Here is a 23,836-nt window from a genome sequence, read left to right on the forward strand (position 1 = left end):
AATGGTGTCCACCTGAAGGCATAAGGACCCTACTGTTGTCAACAAGTTGTTACATTTAGCAGACACTCTTATCCAGAGTGACTTACAGACGCAATTAGGGTTAAGTGCCTTGCTCAAGGGCACATCAGCAGATTTTTCACCTCGTCAGCTCTGGGATTCAAACCAGCGACCTTTCGGTTACTGGCCCGATGCTCTTAACCGCTAGGCTACCTGCCGCCCATTGTAAATGTCATTGATGTGTCTTGTGTTCTAGTTCTAATTCAGTGTCAACACTGTGGGCCTATACTACTATACATTTGACGGGTAACAACCAAGTGTAGAGTATAACTATTTAAGAATTTTACAATGGTCTAACCCTCCACATATATATCTTTAGAGGCTGCTAATGTCCTGCGTGAGATATTTGACACTTTTCACAGAAATGTATCACTATATAGTAAATGCGCTAGATGACAATCTTGATAAAGACCTGTGTTAAACAACTGACTCCTCAACGGGGTGCAAATTGTTCAGAAGTCTAGCACTTCCAAATCTGTCGGTCTACGGAAGTCTTAAAAGGCTGAAGGTCCATTCTAGCTTCTTCGATTGCCATGTCAAAGGCAGCTTTGTAGCTTATTTTTTTTAATAGTGCAAAAAAGGAATAATTTGTTCAACATAAAATGTGAGGTTAGTACCTTATAATTATGTTGGTGATGTTTGCTCGGTATTCAACACCAGTGGATATGTTGAGAACTTAGGCGTGGCCTGTTTGTAATGGTTGGAGGAGAAAAGAGAAGCTGAGGTAATGTCCTGGGGCACTAACCTGCAGCATGTTGGCCTGAGAGCAGTGAAGGAGAAACGGTGTCCTCTGTCCCGGAGGCTCATGGGTACGCCTAGGTGGCCTGGCCGCCGTGTCGCTCAAACTGTGGCCCTCTCGCCATTCGTGTCAACATCGATGACTTCAATGGCATGTCCTTGTGAGCTCACCTTGCTAGGAGAGATACAGGAAGCTGACATTAGAGCAATGAAAGTGTGGAGGGGGAGAACTGTGTAATACCTGTACTGGGGGGAATTCTGTGTGTGTGTGTGTGTGTGTGTGTGTGTGTGTGTGTGTGTGTGTGTGTGTGTGTGTGTGTGTGTGTGTGTGTGTGTGTGTGTGTGTGTGTGTGTGTGTGTGTGTGTGTGTGTGTGTGTGTGTGTGTGTGCGCGTCTGTGTGTGCGTGTCTGTGTGAGTGTATGTTATCTGTTTCATCTGTGTTTATCATAGAGATCTCCTCTCCGAGCAGATTTGACAAAAGTGCCTGTGTTCTCGGAACACACTGGGACAGTTGTTAAGTGCTGAGTCTGTTGCTGGAGGAGTCAGTCACAGACAATTTCAGTCAATTACGGCTCTATTTCATCTTCTACACTTCTCTAGTACAGTATTCTACACTCTGTTACTGAGCTAACATGTACTGTAGCAGTGATATCACATTGTTTTCACAGAATTATTAGAAATAACTCTTTATGGAATCAACTAAGTTATGATATTTACTTGATTCCTTGCGAAATCAATGTGTTTATGTGGTTCATTTTACAGAAAATTTCACAGATTAGACCAATTTAGGTTAAAAAAGGAAACTGTTAAAGATTTTAAAGTCAGAGATAGAATTCAAATTTGACATTTCCCGTTTTAAGCAATCAACAACTGATCATGTGCAGGTTAATTTCAATGAATCACATAATGATGGGTGACAGTGACTGGTATTAGATTACTGCAAATATATTCCTCCACAAGCCCTTATTTGCTAGATTTAAAAAAACATGACTGAGTAAATAGTAATGCACTGTCATTTTCGAAATGTAATTTTATTCAACATTCAAAACTCTGAAACGGAATCGTTTACGTTGAATCCTTCACACTCGTTTTGTTAACCTACTAGGCACTTTTTCTACATGAAATCAAAACCTTGTGGGTGTGCGGAAGCTTGTATGAATTCTCCCTCCCTCGTGATGATGACTAAAACGCTGACAAAAATTGTGTTTAATCGGAATGTTGTATGTTGGTAAGAAAATGGATAAACTCAGAGACAGTTGAGAAAATATTGATCATAGAGTCTGGTGCCAGTGTGATCCTGAACGTACTGCGCACGCCTGTGTACGCTGTAAACGCTTGTTATTACAACATTTGAATTATGGAAATACAAAGGCCACACATTTGAATCTTGTACAATCAAAAGGTTATGAATAAAACGAAAGACTAAGCATGAACTTGTTTTTGTTGGTTTGTTTGTTTTTAAACCAAAAGGGCAACAGATTGTGGGTCAAAATTAGAGAATAGGCTATCAAATAATAGGATCACAACAGTTAGTTTTATCAAGCTATATGAATCATTTACATCTGATTAACAATAAACCTACACTGAGTATTCAAAGCATTATTAACACCTGCTCTTTCCATGACACAGACTGACCAGGTGAATCCATGTGAAAGCAATGATCCCTTATTGATGTCACTTGTTAAATACACTTAAATCAAACTGTGCTGGGGTTTTTCATGCTAAACAGTTTCCTGTGTATATCGAGAATGGTCCACCAAGTTCATCCAGCCAACTTGACACAACCGTGAGAAGCATTGGAGTCAACATGAGCCAGCATCCTTGTGGAATGCTTTCACGTGCCCCCACGAATTGAGGATGTTCTGAGGGCAAAAAAAGGGGGGGAGGGGGCTGCAACTCAATATTAGGAAGGTGTTCTTAATATTTTCTACAGTGTATATATGTTTATTATCTGTCTAATTTCTCCATATGCTGTATTCCAAGTAGGCTACACTTTATCGTTAGGATATTAGGCCTATAGTAGCATTGTAGTAGTTTACTACTAAGTAATCATAATAATATTGTTAATGTTGTTAAGATCATTACCATTTTGAATATAGTATTTTCATTGCCTACTTTCATATGCCTGCCACTGAAATAAAATAATGAAGTTATTTTGATAACATGCAATTCCAGTAACCGATTCGTGCACGGTATTATTTTCAAAAAATGTGTTCACGACCTGAAGTAATGTGAGAAACTGTTGCACTCATAACCATTTCAGAAAGTGTTCAAATTGTTTATCTTCTTGTCTGCCTAGTTAGAATATGCGCAAGAGCAAGTCCTCAGGGAACAGGGAGGGTTCTTGCGAAATGGAAACCTATCACGTCTAGCTTCGACATCAGACCCACCTCCAACCAATTACCAGTCGCAAAATGTATATATCATAGGTTATGAACCTGGGCATGTGTTGGAGATACTGGTAGGGACTCTTGTAAAAAGAAGACAAGACAATCGAAGAACAAAAATAAAATAATTAGCCCGTTTATTTTAATAAATAGTAGGCTATTTTAAATGATTGCCAATTTGTTGGAATATTTTAAATGTAGGGTCCGTTTTCCAGAAGTCGATAGATTTATTGGTATAGGAACTTTAGTCAAAAAACATCGGTAGGTGGACGAAATGTTTCAGTTTGTGCATTTATCTCAAAATCCGTAAACGCGCTTTCATTTCACTGGACGTGAAACAGAGGGGCACGGTGAACCTATGACATTGCACATACACTGAGACTGGGGCTGCAAATGGGCGGCATAGGTGGCAATCTTTACCTCAGTATGTTGAATGGGACTGATACGCAAACTTTCGGAAAAGACACCGATATCAACAATCACCTTCAACGCAGCAAGAATTCCGTGGATTTTAAAATGGGAATTCAGGACACCAGATTATATTACCAAGACTCAATTCAAAACGGACAGGACGGATCGGCACTGCCGTACCACGCAGACCAAACTGTGGCCGGATTCGGAGCGCAACCCGGGAGGTTTTACTCACCAACTCCCCACAATAGCTGCCATTTCAGCAGTGTCAGGTCGCCGACTAGAAACGGAACGGGACAGACTTATTTACCAACGGGAAGCGAAGGTTTCTCGACAACTAGTAAAGAACTTTACCCTGCCTCTGCGGAGAGTTATCCCGCACCCGTTCAACATGGGTACTATCGCACGCCACTCTACCCATTACCTGGGCTACAGGTGTGCGGGAAGACGCAGGCTCTCCTCAACAACTATCCTCTGTGGGCGAAGTTCCACAAATACCAAACCGAAATGATCATAACGAAACAGGGGCGGTGAGTAGAAATTCCGCCAGAGGGAAACTTATTGTCTATTTATAAGCCTACATCTTATGTAGCCACAAAATGACAAAGTAGCACGATTTGTACCATAGGTATGTAGGCGCGCGCTGAAAGTTGTTGACAGGTGCCAAGGACAGGTATGAGCGCTCCTGGGCAAATCATTGATGAGGGGAAAGTTCCTTTACTGCCTTGCTCTTGTTTTCCTCGAAGTCATTCCTAAACAAGGTATTTGCTAATGATGGCCTTATTATGACGTTTCAATTTGTGCCAAACTGCCAAAGCCGAGTCTGTCACGCGCATATGAATTAGGCCAATACGAATTAATCCAGACAGGGCATGAGGGTATCGACACGCTACACAGACTAACAAAGTGCACCAAAAATATGTATTAGATATGAAATGAGCGTTAAACATTTGAATGTTAAACTCGCTGGAAAATCTATAGAGCAATTTCCCCAAGATGAAAACTGCATGATATTTAGGCTAAACTTCAAATAAACTAACTCCAGCATTAAGAGCTCCTCACATCATATTTTTCTAGTTTTCCTTTGCGTATTTACATTTTATTTTACCGTTATATCGTAATTGATTTAACTTGTGTAACTAATCATGAAAATAATAGGCCAAGCAATCCAAGTTCTCATGCGTCCAACGATGATGACGAGCATAAATACTAACCACTATATCAGAGAAATATTTTTGCTGGAAAACATTATGACACTTCAGCTTGACCCCCTGAAGTGCATGCAGAGGGTATCACGACGGTGGCATAAGCCACTGGCTCCCAACCCACCCAGCAACGAACACAGGGGAAGAAATTGCTGGAGGCGCTGTCGCATAGGTCACGGAGCATTAAGATCCAGTCATGTCGATGATGATTAATTTACTAATATGCGACACATCCATCTGACATAAGGTTTCAGGCCATCAGTTTCTCGTGATTCTGATCTGTCAAAAGACCAAGTGCGCTGTCATATAATAGGACATTGGTATTTTAAATTAATTACATGTTTGTCCTTCCAGTTAACATTGTATTTACTACCAACATGGAGCTTTTAAAATTATGTAAATACATAATTTAGATGATTTTTTTTAAAGATACAAACAATTGTGTCATAAATATGTTATTAGGCTACCTGTATTTATCAGAAAAATGTGATTATTCTAAAATATATGTACATCAATCACAACAGCGTGCACAAAACAGTATTGATCAATGAAAAGTCTACTATTTTAATAGTATGTACAGTATTTTCATAGGCTACTTTTCATATTCACATTTTGTATACCGAGAATGTGTCCAGTTACTTATGTTCACCCTTTGTAGGCTACATACACTATGTCATCTCTCCCTCTCTCTTAAAAATGATATTAACATCAATGAGAGTCACAAATTGCACTGCTTTCTAGTCTGTCCGTTACTTAGTATTCTCCTGTCACTGAGAAAGTTCTGCTGAAGAGAGTTCTTCAAGTATAAGCCAATTCTGTCCATAGAACTGGCATTAGGACTATAGCTGCTGTACACAGACAGATCTCATGTATGCATTTGTACATTTTTGTGTGAAGGTCTTGTTTGTGACTATAAGAAATCCTGGACACAGGTGCATTTTAATCCTTTCCATATTCTTGCACTATCCTCTGGGACTTTGGAAATGTATGGCCATGTATCAAAAATTTATTTAGGGCCAAATGAATTATTTGTGGGGTAGGCTGTGTGTGTGTGTGTGTGTGTGTGTGTGTGTGTGTGTGTGTGTGTGTGTGTGTGTGTGTGTGTGTGTGTGTGTGTGTGTGTGTGTGTGTGTGTGTGTGTGTGTGCGTGTGTGTGTGTGTGTGTCAGTTTTTGACATAACATCTTCTGGCAGATAACCCTGTGGAAAATGACAGTCTGGTCATGGTCATCCCAGCTCATGTAATTAAAGTAATTAATACATCTCTTAAAATACACATAATGCCCCCCCCCCATTCACACACACACACACACATACACACATAAAGCCGAGAGAGAGAGAGAGAGAGAGAGAGAGAGAGAGAGAGAGAGAGAGAGAGAGAGAGAGAGAGAGAGAGAGAGAGAGAGAGAGAGAGAGAGAGAGAGAGAGAGAGAGAGAGAGAGAGAGAGGTGGGGGGGTGAATTGCGGACCGAGCACCAGCCAGGCTTCAGATGGCCATACACAGAACAGTGGTGCAAGGCACCTTTGATGTTCAGGTTGGAAGGCAAGTTTTTTTTTTCTTCCTTCTTCACCCTCACCTCTTCTCGGATACAGTAAGAGTACAGCAAGTGAGGATCCCATTCCCTCAGAAGAACAAGTCTGGCCTTTGAAATGTGCAGCAATCCCTATGCCTGTGCCAGGGGCCCTAGTTCTCCTGTTCTTTTCAAGTTTTCCTCTAAGACAAGACCAATTCGTTTAACATTGGCTTGGCCCATCCATCTCCTCCACCACTGAATCTCTGTTTGACTCATGTCAGTGGCAATAGTAACCTCAATGAAACCTTATCTGTTGATGAGAGGTTTGTATATTTTGATAGTGGTCTGCCGTGCACTAAGATTGCTGATAGCAACATAACTAAGGAGACGATGTTAGATGATGGTTCTACATGATTAGAATTTGACCAGGACATACATTTTTTAGCGACAACTGCGTTCAGCCATTGTTAATGTTTCAGAAACATCTCTTGTAAGAGAAGACATCTTGTAAAATAAGACAACAATTATGTTGTTGTGTGCCTTCTGGATTTTGATATTGTTTAAATCTTTAATGTTCTCTAATTCGATTCTGTTTCTAACTGTTTATTGGTCTTTAGCATGATGTGTTCTTAGAAGGAGATATGATTGAGTGCGTTCTTACGGTGTAGACAGCCTCTTTCAGAGGAAGAGTTTTGAGCTAACTTGAGACACAGGAATCATGGTAACCTGCTCAGAGTTTGTTTCTGGTTCATTGAATCTTAATGTTGTGAGAATCACATCAAGGATATATTTCTCGCTTAATATGTTACAAAAAACATTTCAACATTAAAAAATAGATATATTTAGGATCAATCAATCACAATTGAATTAAACCATTGTGTTATAACTGTTTATTACCCATGTATAAACTATCTAGAAACTAATAGTGAACATGTCTGAAGTAGAGTATGAGGGTGAAGGATGAAGTAGAGTTTGTTTGTTTGTTGATTGGTTTTAAGCATCTTTGGTCCTATAAAAGTACTATATAAATCCATTGTTTGTATTATCATTTTTACAGCTCCAGTACATGGAGTAGTAGTATGCTGGCTTTTGAAACTGTAGCGGAAAGTGTCCGATGGCTGTTTTATTTACTGTAGCTGTCAAGAGGTGTTCCTGAAAACTGGCATTGAATAAAAATGCACATTAGCGTTTGTAGAGATAGCAATTAGTGGTTGTAAACATCAAGTGCAACCTAGTCTGTGTCTGGGTAATGCATCTACTTAACAAAAGTATAAATGCAACATGCAACAATTTCAAAGATTTTACTGAGTTACAGTTCATAGAAGGAAATCAGTCAATTTAAATAAATTCATTAGGCCCTTATCTATGGATTTCACATGACTGGGCAGGGGCGCCGCCATGGGTAGGCCCACCCCTTAGGAGCCAGGCCCAGCCAATCAGAATTCGTTTTCCGGACAAAAGGGCTTTATTACAAATACTCCTCAGCACCCCGTACTGCCAAATTCTCTAAAATGACATTGGAGGCGGCTCTTGGTAGAGAAATTAGCATTACATTCTCTGGCAACAGCTCTGTTGGACATTTCTGCAGTCAGCATGCCAATTGCACTCTCCCTCAAAAAAGTTGTGTTTTGTGGCATTGTGTGACAAGCTGCACATTTTAGATTGGTATTTTATTGTCCCCAGCACAAAGTGCATCTGTGTAATGATCATGCTGTTTAATCAGCTTCTTGATATGGATGGATTATCTTGGCAAAGGATAAATGCCCCCCCCCTCTCCTCTCTCTCTCTCTCTCCCTCCCCTCTCGCTCTCTCTCTAGTGAAGCAGAAGTAGGACTATTTCAAGGTTTTGGTGTCTTAGGCTTTTTAAATGACTTGTCACATCCTGTACAGCTGTTGGTGAGTGCATACATAGAGGATGCAATGTCTTGCAGAAACCTCTAATGCAGACTCTTCAGAAAGAACTAACCCAAGTACTTCCTGTATGCTCTGATGTTTAGGTTCTTCACGGATGTGGAGAATATGGAGCATGTACAGTATGGTGGCGTCCACTCATAGAAACCGTCCCTCTAGGCACACACGTCAGTTCAACATTTCGTTTTGATTTACATTTGGTTGAGTTGTCAACTAATGTGAATTCAACGTGAAATCAACCAAACAAATCACCATGTCATTGGATTTAGGTTCAAAGTGAAAAAAAGACGAAATGCCCTTATGTTGATGACTTTTTGCAAATCCAATTAGTTTTCCACGTTGATTCAACATCATCACATGGATATTTACGGTTGAAATGACGTGGCACCAACGTTGATTCAACCAGTTTTTGACCAGTGGGTTTGATTTGAGGTTCATGCTTTCGGCAATAATATGTTTGTATACATTCCGTTTATTTGAATTACTGTGCAGCCAATATCTGAAGTCTACTGCTTGACTGATTCATCCAATGCAAACAGTATACTGTATCATCAATCATATCTTCGATGTGTATCAAATAACATCATCTGACTACATATTCCTGAGCTGCAATCGTTGCACCTGTACTGTTTTCTATGCACAGAGAGGTTATCTATACTGCACATTGATACAGTGGACAGAGAATAGATGCCTATAAATAGTGTGAAACTCTGCTTGTGTCCAGCAGCAGCTGTAGACTGGCATGTTTTCATCATAGTTGATCAAGTGTACTTGTGTGGTGACACAAACTGGACCTGAACCCCTGTCCTGTTGAATCAGTGGGTGCGCTCAAGCATCTCAGTCTTCTCCCCGGTGAATATCCAGTCCCTCTCCAGCTTCTGCTTCACATCCCCAGGACAACCCCTCCTTTTTCTCTCTCCTTCTTTCTCTCTCTTTCCCTCTACCCCGTTTTTCCTTGACTGTGTGCTCTCTCTTTCTCTCTACCTCATTTCAACGACAATCCCATTTTTGTCATTGACATTTTATTTTTTAACTTCACCCACATTTTAAATGAGCGGCAGTCTGGCAATTACTACAGGTACAGCTATGACTAGATATGACGTAAATACAAGGATTTACTCAGAATGGACACTGCCTTTGCCACCACAGGCCCTGTCATACCAGACAGGTTTCGCCTACAGTCCTAGACACTAGTGTAGGAGTCACTGGACATCGAATCATGGCATGGCTAGACCATTCTGTCGTTGTGCCATCTCAGTCAGCCTCTCTGCCATTCAGCCTCTGCCAGAGAAGTTTCCAGACCTCAGCCTGCACTCTCAATAACGAAAACCCCTGAACCTCCTCCACATGTCTGTGGCTCCATCGTTGGTTTCCCCTCGACAAGTTCTGATTTCTGATAAAAGGCCTCAGTTTAAATAAGTCTGATAATATAAGTGAAGGGAGATGTCAACTTTCAGTGTTGTTGTTTTCTGTTCATCTCATGGCGCAGAAGTAGTGGGGTTCTACTCATGACTCAAACAGCCTGCCGCCAGTTTCTGTTTTCACTTATATTAAATGCCCAATGCAGCTGGTTTTTTTTCAATATCAAATCATTTCTGGGTAACAATTAAGTGCCTTACTGTAATAGATTTCCATTAAGAAAGCAACTATTTCTAAAGTATGAATTTAGCTAGGACTGTCTGAGAGTGGTCTGAGTGGGGAGGGGAAAACTGAAAATTAGCTGTCATTGGCAGAGAGGTTTGCAACTCTCTCTATAAATCAATTGACCCGAAAGCCGAAACTCCCGCCCATGCGAATCTGCTGATTAGAAGGACCTGTATAGATTGTATTTTCAACCAGCAACTATCAGGAAATAATACTGATAAAACATGTTGACACTTTTACAATGTTAGTTTCATCAGCTGTTGTAAAATATAATACAAAACACAGGAAAAAACAGAATTTTGACTGCACTGGACCTTTAAACACAGACATGGATGGAGAAACCTATCACCTGTTATTTGTTAGCAGCTAAGGAGCTGCCACAATACTTGGATTTCCCCAAGAATTGTGATTGATTGTTGCACTGGGCTGCCCATGATGCACATAGCCAGACTGCTATCCAACAGTGTAGGGGTTTACTGTGGAAGGAAAATATAGCATCACCTAATTAGATTTTGTACAAAGGGTATATGATGTGTGTAAGGTCTCGTGAGTTTTGTCAATGAAATCAGTTAGCCCATTATTTCCTACAGATACATTATATGACAGCCGCTTCCATCTTGTCACAGAAGCATGCAGAACAAACACAAACAAAACATATTCTATAACAATTGCTAGGTTTTCATCCAATTGGCGGCAGATTTTCATGTGAATATTCTCAAATCCGCATAAATAAAATATGCTCATTTTCCCACCAGTGGTTTCCACCAAACTGACTTGTTACAGATGAAAATCAGTACGTGATGACGTAGTGTACACAAAATGTACATTTTCGCTTAAGTTTTCATGTACCGAATAAAAATCTAATGTTCAATGTGTTTCGATTGCATTTTCAACTCTACACAAACTGTTGCGTTAAATAGCAAATATGCCTACTAACAGCTCGCAGGTACAGTGCGGGTATGCTGTGCGGGTAGTCTAGTCTACATGATGAGATTGTTATGGATAAGAGCGAGAATATTTTTATTTGTCAAATGCCAGTCAAGCATCGATCATCATTTCACCAGAATCAGACCCTCGATATTTATTGGAAAGGAGCATCAAGATCACTGTGCACTTTCACCACCCTGTGTGAAGTTAATCATCATTTATTTCATCTGATGCCTAGTAAACTGCATTGTTTCCCGAGTCGTAGTGGGAGGACCACACAACATATCATCACGTGACTCCAAGTAAACTTCGATTTGATGGTTGTTATATCAATATTTGCTCATAAAGGCGTATAAAGGCGTCCACCGCCATTTCTCGAATAACCACGTCGAACCTAAAAATGATCTCTTTGCTTTTAAACATTTTTTATCAGAGCTGTCGTGATTTATTTGTGTACGGTAGGACTTTACTCGCATAAAAACTGTGGATGGAAACGTGGTCATTGAAGAGGAAACTCTGTTTTGTATCAGCAGAGTACAGGTTGACTTGACTAAATGACTGTGGCACTGAGATCTGTGAGATACACACATATACACACGCACATACATACACCCCCCCCCCCCCCCCCCCCCCCCAATGTTGTAGGAGTTACCCTCCAGAGTGAATGCCCTCTGTCCACACACATACACACACACACACACACAGTTTCCCTCAAAAACAAATATCTCTTTATACACCTCACTTGTTTTACACTGCTTAATGCTGAAACAGCTTGAGGGTCGAGTAGACTGAATTTAAATTAGCTGAGTTTATAGGCTCACACCAAGTGGAAAAGGTAATGCCCCTTCTATCATACCGAGGCAGACAGGACTGTCAATGTAAGAGGCAGAGTATCTCTCTCCCTCAATCTCTGCTATAGTAATTGTACGATTAAATACTTCACCATGGTTTAAAGAGACCAACATTTAACCCTCTGAAAAGTAAGCGCCTGCATTATTAATTATTCATTTTGTCGCGAAATTGCATTATTATTCTCGCCATAGTTTATTTTATTTGGATAGGGACACCGTACAAACACATTGACACACCGAGCTAACACTTGTCAGGTTGCATTGCGCTATGGTGTTTCTAGCTCATGCTACTTTTCAAAACCTGTCTCCAAATGGACTGCAATGGATAATAATAGTCATTTCCTGAGTTGGCTGGTTGGTGGCGATGAGAGTATCTGTAAAGGAAGTGTTTTTTTAGCACAGCTTCTAGAACTTAGAACGACCGCAAATGAATGGGCAAAGCCTTATCTGATCAATAATCTATCCGTCACTGAAGCACACTATCTCAACGAATGTATTGTATTGGCAGCGTTGCAGCCTCAGGTACTACGGAGTGTAAAAACAACGGACCAAATGTCAAGCGTGCCACGATGATTTAGCCCCACAAACAGCAGCAACCTGCAGTATCATAATGAAGGCATATACAGCCTAGTGTAAACTGATATGTGTATATATAGTATATACAGTGGGGCAAAAAAGTATTTAGTCAGCCACCAATTGTGCAAGTTCTCCCACTTAAAAAGATGAGAGAGGCCTGTAATTTTCATCATAGGTACACTTCAACTATGACAGACAAAATGAGAAAAAAAATCCAGAAAATCACATTGTAGGATTTTTTATGAATTTATTTGCAAATTATGGTGGAAAATAAGTATTTGGTCACCTACAAACAAGCAAGATTTCTGGCTCTCACAGACCTGTAACTTCTTCTTTAAGAGGCTCCTCTGTCCTCCACTCGTTACCTGTATTAATGGCACCTGTTTGAACTTGTTATCAGTATAAAAGACACCTGTCCACAACCTCAAACAGTCACACTCCAAACTCCACTATGGCCAAGACCAAAGAGCTGTCAAAGGACACCAGAAACAAAATTGTAGACCTGCACCAGGCTGGGAAGACTGAATCTGCAATAGGTAAGCAGCTTGGTTTGAAGAAATCAACTGTGGGAGCAATTATTAGGAAATGGAAGACATACAAGACCACTGATAATCTCCCTCGATCTGGGGCTCCACGCAAGATCTCACCCCGTGGGGTCAAAATGATCACAAGAACGGTGAGCAAAAATCCCAGAACCACACGGCGGGACCTAGTGAATGACCTGCAGAGAGTTGGGACCAAAGTAACAAAGCCTACCATCAGTAACACACTACGTCGCCAGGGACTCAAATCCTGCAGTGCCAGATGTGTCCCCCTGCTTAAGCCAGTACATGTCCAGGCCCGTCTGAAGTTTGCTAGAGAGCATTTGGATGATCCAGAAGAAGATTGGGAGAATGTCATATGGTCAGATGAAACCAAAATATAACTTTTTGGTAAAAACTCAACTCGTCGTGTTTGGAGGACAAAGAATGCTGAGTTGCATCCAAAGAACACCATACCTACTGTGAAGCATGGGGGTGGAAGCATCATGCTTTGGGGCTGTTTTTCTGCAAAGGGACCAGGACGACTGATCCGTGTAAAGGAAAGAATGAATGGGGCCATGTATCGTGAGATTTTGAGTGAAAACCTCCTTCCATCAGCAAGGGCATTGAAGATGAAACGTGGCTGGGTCTTTCAGCATGACAATGATCCCAAACACACCGCCCGGGCAACGAAGGAGTGGCTTTGTAAGAAGCATTTCAAGGTCCTGGAGTGGCCTAGCCAGTCTCCAGATCTCAACCCCATAGAAAATCTTTGGAGGGAGTTGAAAGTCCGTGTTGCCCAGCAACAGCCCCAAAACATCACTGCTCTAGAGGAGATCTGCATGGAGGAATGGGCCAAAATACCAGCAACAGTGTGTGAAAACCTTGTGAAGACTTACAGAAAACGTTTGACCTCTGTCATTGCCAACAAAGGGTATATAACAAAGTATTGAGATAAACTTTTGTTATTGACCAAATACTTATTTTCCACCATAATTTGCAAATAAATTCATAAAAAAATCCTACAATGTGATTTTCTGGATTTTCTTTTCTCATTTTGTCTGTCATAGTTGAAGTGTACCTATGATGAAAATTACAGGCCTCTCTCATCTTTTTAAGTGGGAGAACTTGCACAATTGGTGGCTGACTAAATACTTTTTTGCCCCACTGTATATGCCAGGGCGCCTGAGGGCAAGGGGTTATATAATGTATTCGGGAGAATCCACTCCAGCAGAAAGCAATCCTGTAGTTGTGTTGTGTACGTGCTCCTGTACATGCGCGCGTGTGCTCACTGTGTGTGTGTGTGTGTGTGTGTGTGTGTGTGTGTGTGTGTGTGTGTGTGTGTGTGTGTGTGTGTGTGTGTGTGTGTGTGTGTGTGTGTGTGTGTGTACTGTACAATATGTATGTGTGTGTGTGCTTTTCCTGTGTTTGGCCGAACTTTAGCCAGCATTCCCCTACTTGGGGACAGCCTGACCTCCCCGTTACCTCCACGGCCCCGGTGCTCAAAATCTGTTCACCAATGTAAAGCTCCAGCAATCAGACGCTACTTTTTGGTCCATCTCTTATTAACAGTCATTTTAAATATTAACCTCCACTACACTCATATCCCCCCCACCCCCCCCCACTCTGCCCCTCAGCCCTCTAACTGCACACAAAAGAAACACACACTACACCTTCGAAAATGTACACCCAGAAGTCCCCTCTTTATCTTGCTCGCTGTTGTTTCGGACAAAGATGCCTTGTGATTGCTTCTGATTGCAGTACAATGTGTAGCTAAAAGTAGATTTTGACATTGTGATGGTAGTGTTGTAAAGCTGTCAAGTCAGGAAATGTTAATTGCATTCATATATTTTTACTTCAATTGTGTGTATATATCCACATTGGAATAATGGTAGTAAAGCAATAACACCACTCATAATACGGCTTTTATAAAGAGCAATACCGCATCCTTTTTGTCTTACTTAAATTCAATCTGGCTCTAGAAGAAAACACTACAGTTTCAGTGTATTTTAACCAACTGTATCTACCTCTTCTCTCATCTTATGATGACATTTTTCTCCTCTCTTCTACTCTAGGAGGATGTTCCCCTTCCTGAGTTTCAACATCAGCGTTCTGGACCCGTCAGCCCACTACAATGTGTATGTGGACGTGGTCCTATCCGACCAGCACCACTGGAGGTACCAGGGAGGCAAGTGGGTCCAGTGTGGCAAAGCAGAGGGTAACATGCCAGGTATGATTACCTAGCGGTTAAGAACGTTTGGGCCAACGTTGGACCAGTAACCCGAAAGGTCGCTGGTTCAAATCCCTGAACAGACTATGTGAAAAATCTGCCATTGAGCAAGGCACTTAACCCTAATTGCTATTGTAAGTCGCTTTGGATAAGAGCATCTGCTAAATGACTTAAATGTTAAAATATATTAAATATATATTGCCACACCACACTCTCTGTCATCCATACTGCTCCAATCAATGACATACAATGGTACAATGAATGAATCCAAAGGAGGATCCCTCCAGAGTAGCATTGAGAGTTAGAGCATCAACGTGTCCTTAGCATTTATAACCATGCTTATTGATTGAATGGAACATGGATTCAGTCTTTTCCTCAGTGGCTAATCATCCCTCTCACTCTACTCCATTCGTTTCAATTTACCCAGTATGAGTGAAATCACCAAGAGACTCAACCTAAAGCAGCTACATTGTTTTGTGAACGATGACAATTTCAACCCGCCGTACAGCACTGCAGTCATTGAAATAGGTCAACCTGTGTCATACACTAACATGTATTGTGGCTGTGTGGCTCCTGACTAATTACAGCGTAGTGGTAGCCGTGGTAACATTGTTGTGGTAGCTATGATTCTTTAGTAACAGGTTAGTAGGTCGTTTTGCTAATGTTAACTGGAGCTGTGATTGTTTAGCATGGCATTTGCTTGTAAACGATTTGTGAAGCATTAATGTAGGCCTATGTAGACTTGTAAAGGGCTTCACTAAAGCTTCATTAACGTTGTTGCTAACTCTACCCCATAGGGAACAGGATGTATATGCACCCAGACTCTCCCAACACAGGGGCTCACTGGATGAGGCAGGAGGTGTCGTTTGGCAAGCTCAAGCTCACCAACAACAAGGGCAGTGCCAACAACGTGGGGCAGGTAACAGATATGCCTCAGAAACTCATTTAAAGATGTCCTAAAATCCAAATGAGATTTTCCATTGGTGGTACTTTTCATCGTTTTTTTCACGGTCGTTAATGCCCTTCTAGGACTAACTCTCCGGTGCTGTTCCCTCTTAGATGATCGTTCTGCAGTCACTTCATAAGTACCAGCCACGGCTGCACATCGTCGAAGTGAAGCAGGATGGTTCTGAGGACCTCTTCCTCACCGCCAAGGCCCAGACCTTCGTCTTCCCAGAGACCCAATTCATCGCCGTCACAGCCTATCAGAACGCAGACGTGAGTCACCTCGCCTGACCTCAACAGCTCGTTTGACTAGCCCTTTTCCTTAGCATACCATAGACCAGGGGTCACCAACTGGTCGATCGCGATCGACTTGTCGATCTCCAAGGCATTTCTAGTCGATCGCCAAACATTTCTGTAAAAAACAACAACGATAAAGCCTTTTTTTTTATTCTCGGGTTGTTGGTGGTAGGTGCAGCCAATTCAGCTGCCCTGCGCGCCGGGCTGGCAAACTGTTGCCATTTCATGTGTCTGAAGGTACAAACTCTGCCTTCCCGGTGGGCCTGGAGAGGAAATCAAGTGCACTATGCCACCGCTGGCCAATCAGATTGCTCAGATGACCGAGTCTGCAGTAACGTAGCAGGCATAAAAGAAAGCTACGGCAAAATTGATACTGTGAGATTTCAAAACGTTTAAAACCATGACTAGAGAGAGACTGTCAACGAATACAGCAAAGAGCTGCAGTTTATATGAGTGAGTTCATGTTTAAGTTCTTACTCAGCACTGTCAACACTTTGTATTCAACACTTTTATCACCCATAAAATGTGCGTTCTTCCTATTTCCACTCAGCGCTACAACAAGCAGTGCAGCAGTAATGAATGAGTAGAAAAGTGTATCTATAGGCTTGCATTGTTGTTATTAATAGCGGCTTGGGTCTTTTTTTAATATCAAGGAATATTTCTCTGTTCATAGGAGTAACAATCTGAATTTGTGCATGAGGCAAAAGTAATGCGGTGCGACTCGAGTTTCGCCATCAGCTGGAAGACGCTGTACCTTTTTTGGTCAGTGTCAGTGGAGGAAAGGGAGAGTGGAGGGATGTTGAGAGATGTTGCTCTCTCCCTCCTCTGAGACTGACCATCAGATGCAGGCACCATCAGCCCAGTAAAATAAAAAGCAAATTATTTAAATGTATGCTCACCCAGCTGTGCCTCATAAGTAATACAACAATGGATCTATGTCCCGAACAACAATGCATTGGCAGGTCAATTCAAGCAAAGCCAGTATGCGGTGATAATGTATTGGGCCTATAGCTTACTGCACAAACCTCACTGCTACAGTGCTGTTTTTAATTGGTTAATTTTGCATAGACTTACATTTTTTAAGTCACGTTAATAAAAATTCAGAGTGGTAGATCTCGGCATTTTGACTCAGAAAGTGATCTAGACTCAGAAAAGGTTGGTGACCACTGCCATAGATGTTTATAACGTAATTAGGAATAGAAGTGTACTCACACTGAAGTGCCAAACAAGAAGACTTTCCCACGATAAGAAAATAAACTGTGTGTAACCCTCATTAGTAATTTCATGCAGTCAGTGATCTCTCTCTCTCCCCCTCTCTCTCCCCCTCTCTTTTTCCTATGCGTCTACGCTCTCACACTCTCTCTCCTCAACGATCTGTCTGTCCTATCCTTGCCCCCTCTCCCATCCTGTCTCCTGCTATTTCTTACACAGATCACCCAGCTGAAAATAGACCATAACCCCTTTGCTAAAGGTTTCCGGGACAATTATGACGCGTGAGTATGCCAGAAAATAACCAAATGAATAAAGAGAAAACGAAACCCCTCAAAAACATCTGTAGTCTTGAATGAGAACGTTTGACATTTTAAACCAGCTCTATGTCTGTACAAGCGGACGCTGAGGCACAGTGCTCACACACGTACTCAGTCCTACCATATCAACACTGGATATCTCCAACTAATAAATATACAATTGCTAACCCTAATAGGCCAATGTATTTCTATCTCACAAAGATGTGTTGATATGAGGAGGTGTGAAATACCTGCTAGATGGTTAAGAGACATTTGATGTGACACATGTTTTGCCAGGAAGTAACACGTCTTCTTGTGTTGCGCCCCCTCCCCCATTCCTCCCCGTTCCCCTGCCTAGGCTGTACGCACCACCTGACTCAGACCGTGTCACCCCCTCTCCCACCGAGGGCCAGCAGCTTTTGGCAGGTACCTGCTATACCCAGGGGTACCTGATGGACCAGTACATGAACCCCCTGCCCCAGAACCGCTTCTACAGCCGGGAGCACATGGCAGGCATGGGCCATCAGACCAAAGACCCCTCAGCCAGCCCCCACAGCCGCTGGTACCTCTCTCCCCAGCAAAGTGTCACCTCCAACCGGCTGGACTTCAACTCCTATGAGGGTGACTTCTCCAGCAACAGCTTCTACAAGCCCTTCCCCCTGCAGACGTCGGCCCACCACACGCTGAGCTACTACGAGGACAGCCCGTTCGCCACGGCCAGCGTATCCATCTCAGGAGCCTCCTCGGCAGCCTGGAGCACCGGCCGGCCCTCCCCTCAGTACCTCAACCATCCCTGTCCCAGTAAAGTCGGCCCCAGTCTAGGCTGGTTCAGGCCTGTGTCCTCTCCCTCTCCAGGTCACCCCAGGCTCCGCCCCCCACCATCACTGCAGGACAAGCCCAAGGAGGCAGGGGTGGGGGGAGAGGACCCCTGGCTGGAACCCCCCTCAGTCAAATCGGTGGACTCGGCTGACTCCGGCCTGTTCGAGGGCGGGGCAGAGGGCAAGAAGCGGCGAGTGTCACCCTACGCTTCCAGCACGGAGAACTCGCCGCCCACCCGTAGCGTGGAGGTCTGTGAAAAGGACTGCGGTAGTGATGCCGGCTACTACGGCTTTTATACCCACTGAAGCCGCCCACCCACCACGTAAATACCCTCTCCTAGTGTCCCCCTCCTGTCCTCTTTGTGCTTTGGTATCTCCCACATGGCCGTGTCTCTCTGCCTGTCCCATGAAGTCATGTAATGGCGCTGGACTGAAGCTCCATTGGCCACAGAACGCCAACATCACAGATGGGCCAGGTAAATGGCACCTCAGCCATTTTGACACATACAGACAGACTGGACCTCTCGACAGCCCAAAAGGGAGGCTACTCTAAGGTTGTGTTTAGGTTACGTGTTTGAGGACAAGGACCTCCTAAGGTCAGACAGGAACACTTTGAACATGACTGTTAATGTGTGCGAGGGCCAAAGTGCAAAGGCGATTTGACTGGGTCCACAGACACTGCCCTAGAAACATGCAGACACACAGACACACAGACCTCTGACTTAAGTCTTTTTAACGTTTGGGGATTCAAAAATAAGACGTCTGCACACCTGCTGACAGACCCCTGCAGGGACCCCTATCACATTCACACACAGACACACACTCTTTCACACACACATGCTCACACACAGACACACGCTCTCTCTCACACACACACACACTATTCTCCAGCTCCACTTTCAGTATATGCTCGCGGTCACATGACCCAATGTACTGAGACGCAGACACGACTGGTTGTATGTTAATAACAAAACGGAATCATTTCTGTCTAATCCTCTGTCTGAGGAGTTTGGAACTCCCCCTTGTGACAGCAGTGAAGAACTGCAGGCTGATGGCGAGCGCGCAGGCGAGAGCAGAGGCCAGCGTCAGGTGTTAGAGGTGAGGGGAGCTTAGCGAGGGTTCAAGGCTAATCAGCATCAAGGCTGACGGGCCAGCCTTCCTGTGAGCTACTGTCGCCTACAGCAGGTCTGTCATTTAGAACAACACAGCCTTAGCAGCCAATCCAAAGACTCACAACACAATGGAAATCAGCATATCTCACAGACAATCTGAGGCAACTACAAAAGCGATGAATTAAAACGTGAGCCAGTCAGACAACACACACCGGAAATCATTACCAGCAGGGTATATCGTTTTTACACCCCTCCCCCCCCCCCCCCAATAACTGAAGTGGATTTAACAGTCGACATTAATAAGGGATCATAGCTTTCACCTGGATTCACCTGTCATGGAAAGAGCAGTTCCTAATGTTTTGTACACTTAGTGTATATGGCTAAGAGAGCGCCAAACTGACAGAGTACGTGTAGCCTATGTATTGTCACTCCCGGGCTTAGTTAGTGTGACCCAACAGAACATGTGTCCACCCCCCCAGACTTTAGGTTCATCATGTCGTGACAAAGACACAGCTTCCTGGCAAGGTGACGAAGATCTATAGAGAGAGGAGAGAGCGATAGAGAGAGGGAGTCTCCAGTCTGAGCCAATCAGAGACTCTGGGGGTGACAGGCAGCCACTCACTCAAGAGGATCCTGGGATACTGGTGGTCTAAAACCACATATTGCTGGGTGTGTGTGCTCCAATTGCGAGGCCATAAGAAATGACAGGAATGTAATCAAGGCAAGACCTCATTATTTATCGCACTTATGATTACGGTATATCGTACACAGAGTACAGTCAGAAGACACATGATATAATTAAGATATAATCACACTTATTAAGTGACAGGCCAGCCATGAAAACATGACTCACAGTCACTCACTCACACTGGAAGGTGACCAAAACAAATTAACTTTTGAGTTTAAAAAAAAGACATTGGGGCTGTGTGTCTACAGTCAGCCCTGCTGGCTATGATTGAATATACTTAATGTAAGATATTTAAAAAATTAAAAAATAACATTTTTATCCTACTTACATATACTGGATGTTCATTTTGTTAACCTCAAGGTGTTTTTATATTATTAATTCATGAATTGTACAGATGCCAACTTTCAAAGGGAAATTCTGCCATTTTGTGTCAGGCTAAACTGCCTTTCTACAAACAAACAGAGAAGCTGGTTTTCCTATTGGAAGGTGGAAGAAATCAGTGATTCTCTGACATAAAACCAGAGCAATAGGATGGAGAAGCCAATCAGATCTGTGGTATTGCAGAACTCTGCAAATGAAATATGTTCGCAAACAGAAAGACATCTTCCCTAAACAGAGCTTAGCATAATGTGACTGCTGTGACACCATCATAATGCAATAATGCCACAGCACAGTAAAGGTCATTGGACTGACTTTATGTGCTACAAAAGGGGAATCAACTGGAATTTAAAAAGTCTAGCTATAGATGTTTTCTTATGTAGAGTTGATCTTATGCTGGACACTATAGAAATATATTGCTAACATGAGTCTCTTCCTGAAAAGTTTATTTTTACCCTTAAGCAATTTAAATGAATGAAAAAAGGACTTCATTATTACAGTTGTTTGTTAAGAGGTGGACAATTTGTTATTTAAGTGCAATTAAAATGAGATGTGAATTAACTTTTTATTTATAAGGTGTTCAATATTGCAAGAGCAAATGAAAAACATTGATTTGCTCAAATGCTTGGAAAATGTGCAGAAATGTTTATTCTCTATCTTGCGTTACATGATTTTGTATGTGACGCTGTCTGGCACTGAACCTGCATTAACATGACTGCTAGTGAGTTGAGAGAAATAGATCATTCTGTCTGTATGTGGTGTGGACTCCTCAGGACTGCCTCCTAGTGTACATCTCCTTACAATAAACAAAACAAACTCCTGCCAATAGAAATCTTCTATAAACAATCCATAACCCATGATTCTTTGCCATCCTTATATTAGAATGAAGTTGTGAATGGGAAATGTAGTCCAGTCTTGACTTAAAAAGCTCAAAGAGGATAAGGATGGGGTAGACTTGAAAGGTCAAATTCTCCATCCAACAGTTGGATAGTGAAGCATTTTCATTTGTGTTTAATGTGGACTGTTTGTCTCCGGGATAGGGCACCTTGCCTTCAGTCTGTGAAATGGTCTGTCCTTAAATTATCGTAAAGGTGTATAAATCATTAACTCAATCGGTCCGAGCAGGCTGTAACGGATGAATAGACTGATGATCCAGGAATGCAGTAGAGAAATGCAAAATATTGTACTAAATTAAGAAATGTAAATATTGTCTTCGCTTTATTCTAATGTACACTGCTCAAAAAAATAAAGGGAACACTTAAACAACACAATGTAACTCCAAGTCAATCACACTTCTGTGAAATCAATCTGTCCACTTAGGAAGCAACACTGATTGACAATAATTTTCACATGCTGTTGTGCAAATGGAATAGACAAAAGGTGGAAATTATAGGCAATTAGCAAGACACCCCCAATAAAGGAGTGATTCTGGAGGTGGTGACCACAGACCACTTCTCAGTTCCTATGCTTTCTGGCTGATGTTTTGGTCACTTTTGAATGCTGGCGGTGCTTTCACTCTAGTGGTAGCATGAGACGGAGTCTACAACCCACACAAGTGGCTCAGGTAGTGCAGCTCATCCAGGATGGCACATCAATGCGAGCTGTGGCAAGAAGGTTTGCTGTGTCTGTCAGCGTAGTGTCCAGAGCATGGAGGCGCTACCAGGAGACAGGCCAGTACACCAGGAGACGTGGAGGAGGCCGTAGGAGGGCAACAACCCAGCAGAAGGACCGCTACCTCCGCCTTTGTGCAAGGAGGAGCACTGCCAGAGCCCTGCAAATGACCTCCAGCAGGCCACAAATGTGCATGTGTCAGCATATGGTCTCACAAGGGCTCTGAGGATCTCATCTCGGTACCTAATGGCAGTCAGGCTACCTCTGGCGAGCACATGGAGGGCTGTGCGGCCCCACAAAGAAATGCCACCCCCCACCATGACTGACCCACCGCCAAACCGGTCATGCTGGAGGATGTTGCAGGCAGCAGAACGTTCTCCACGGCGTCTCCAGACTCTGTCACGTCTGTCACATGTGCTCATGTGCTCAGTGTGAACCTGCTTTCATCTGTGAAGAGCACAGGGCGCCAGTGGCGAATTTGCCAATCTTGGTGTTCTCTGGCAAATGCCAAACGTCCTGCACAGTGTTGGGCTGTAAGCACAACCCCCACCTGTGGACGTCGGGCCCTCATACCACCCTCATGGAGTCTGTTTCTGACCGTTTGAGCAGACACATGCACATTTGTGGCCTGCTGGAGGTCATTTGCAGGGCTCTGGCAGTGCTCCTCCTTGCACAAAGGCGGAGGTAGCGGTCCTTCTGCTGGGTTGTTGCCCTCCTACGGCCTCCTCCACGTCTCCTGGTGTACTGGCCTGTCTCCTGGTAGCGCCTCCATGCTCTGGACACTACGCTGACAGACACAGCAAACCTTCTTGCCACAGCTCGCATTGATGTGCCATCCTGGATGAGCTGCACTACCTGAGCCACTTGTGTGGGTTATAGACTCCGTCTCATGCTACCACTAGAGTGAGAGCACCGCCAGCATTCAAAAGTGACCAACACATCAGCCAGAAAGCATAGGAACTGAGAAGTGGTCTGTGGTCACCACCTCCAGAATCACTCCTTTATTGGGGGTGTCTTGCTAATTGCCTATAATTTCCACCTTTTGTCTATTCCATTTGCACAACAGCATGTGAAAATTATTGTCAATCAGTGTTGCTTCCTAAGTGGACAGATTGATTTCACAGAAGTGTGATTGACTTGGAGTTACATTGTGTTGTTTAAGTGTTCCCTTTATTTTTTTGAGCAGTGTATTAAAGACTTGAATAGCAGAAAACAAAGGGATTTGTTTTTAAATTTATTAAAAGGTGGCTTACTTGTCTTTTACTGTGTTTTATTCATGAATTAACATTTCATAATCACAACTGTTTAAATTGAATCTCAAACCAATGTAAAAAATAAAAAAGACAACCTCAAGATTATAAACAGAATAATACCCACATACCCATTGTACTGTATATTAGACATGTTGATATTAAGTCTAGCTTGATTATAATTTAGTTATACTCAATCATAAAATATACTTTATTAAACACAGACTCATTATGCAATCAGTTGCCTTGGTAACCCC

At 42.8% G+C, this 23,836-nt stretch overlaps 1 protein-coding gene across 1 annotated transcript; it reads left to right on the forward strand.

Annotated features, from left to right (window-relative positions):
- The first annotated feature begins 3,576 nt into the window (after positions 1–3,576).
- LOC120045462 (eomesodermin-like) lies at positions 3,577–19,328 on the forward strand. Its single transcript, XM_038990348.1, has 6 exons — positions 3,577–4,124; positions 14,818–14,972; positions 15,770–15,891; positions 16,032–16,190; positions 17,646–17,707; positions 18,081–19,328. The coding sequence occupies exons 1-6, from the start codon at positions 3,577–3,579 to the stop codon at positions 18,844–18,846; spliced, it is 1,812 nt and encodes a 603-aa protein (XP_038846276.1). The 3' UTR covers positions 18,847–19,328.
- Positions 19,329–23,836: the final 4,508 nt, after the last annotated feature.

The sequence above is a fragment of the Salvelinus namaycush genome, chromosome 4, assembly GCF_016432855.1.
Source record: "Salvelinus namaycush isolate Seneca chromosome 4, SaNama_1.0, whole genome shotgun sequence".
Taxonomy (NCBI): Eukaryota; Metazoa; Chordata; class Actinopteri; order Salmoniformes; family Salmonidae; genus Salvelinus; species Salvelinus namaycush.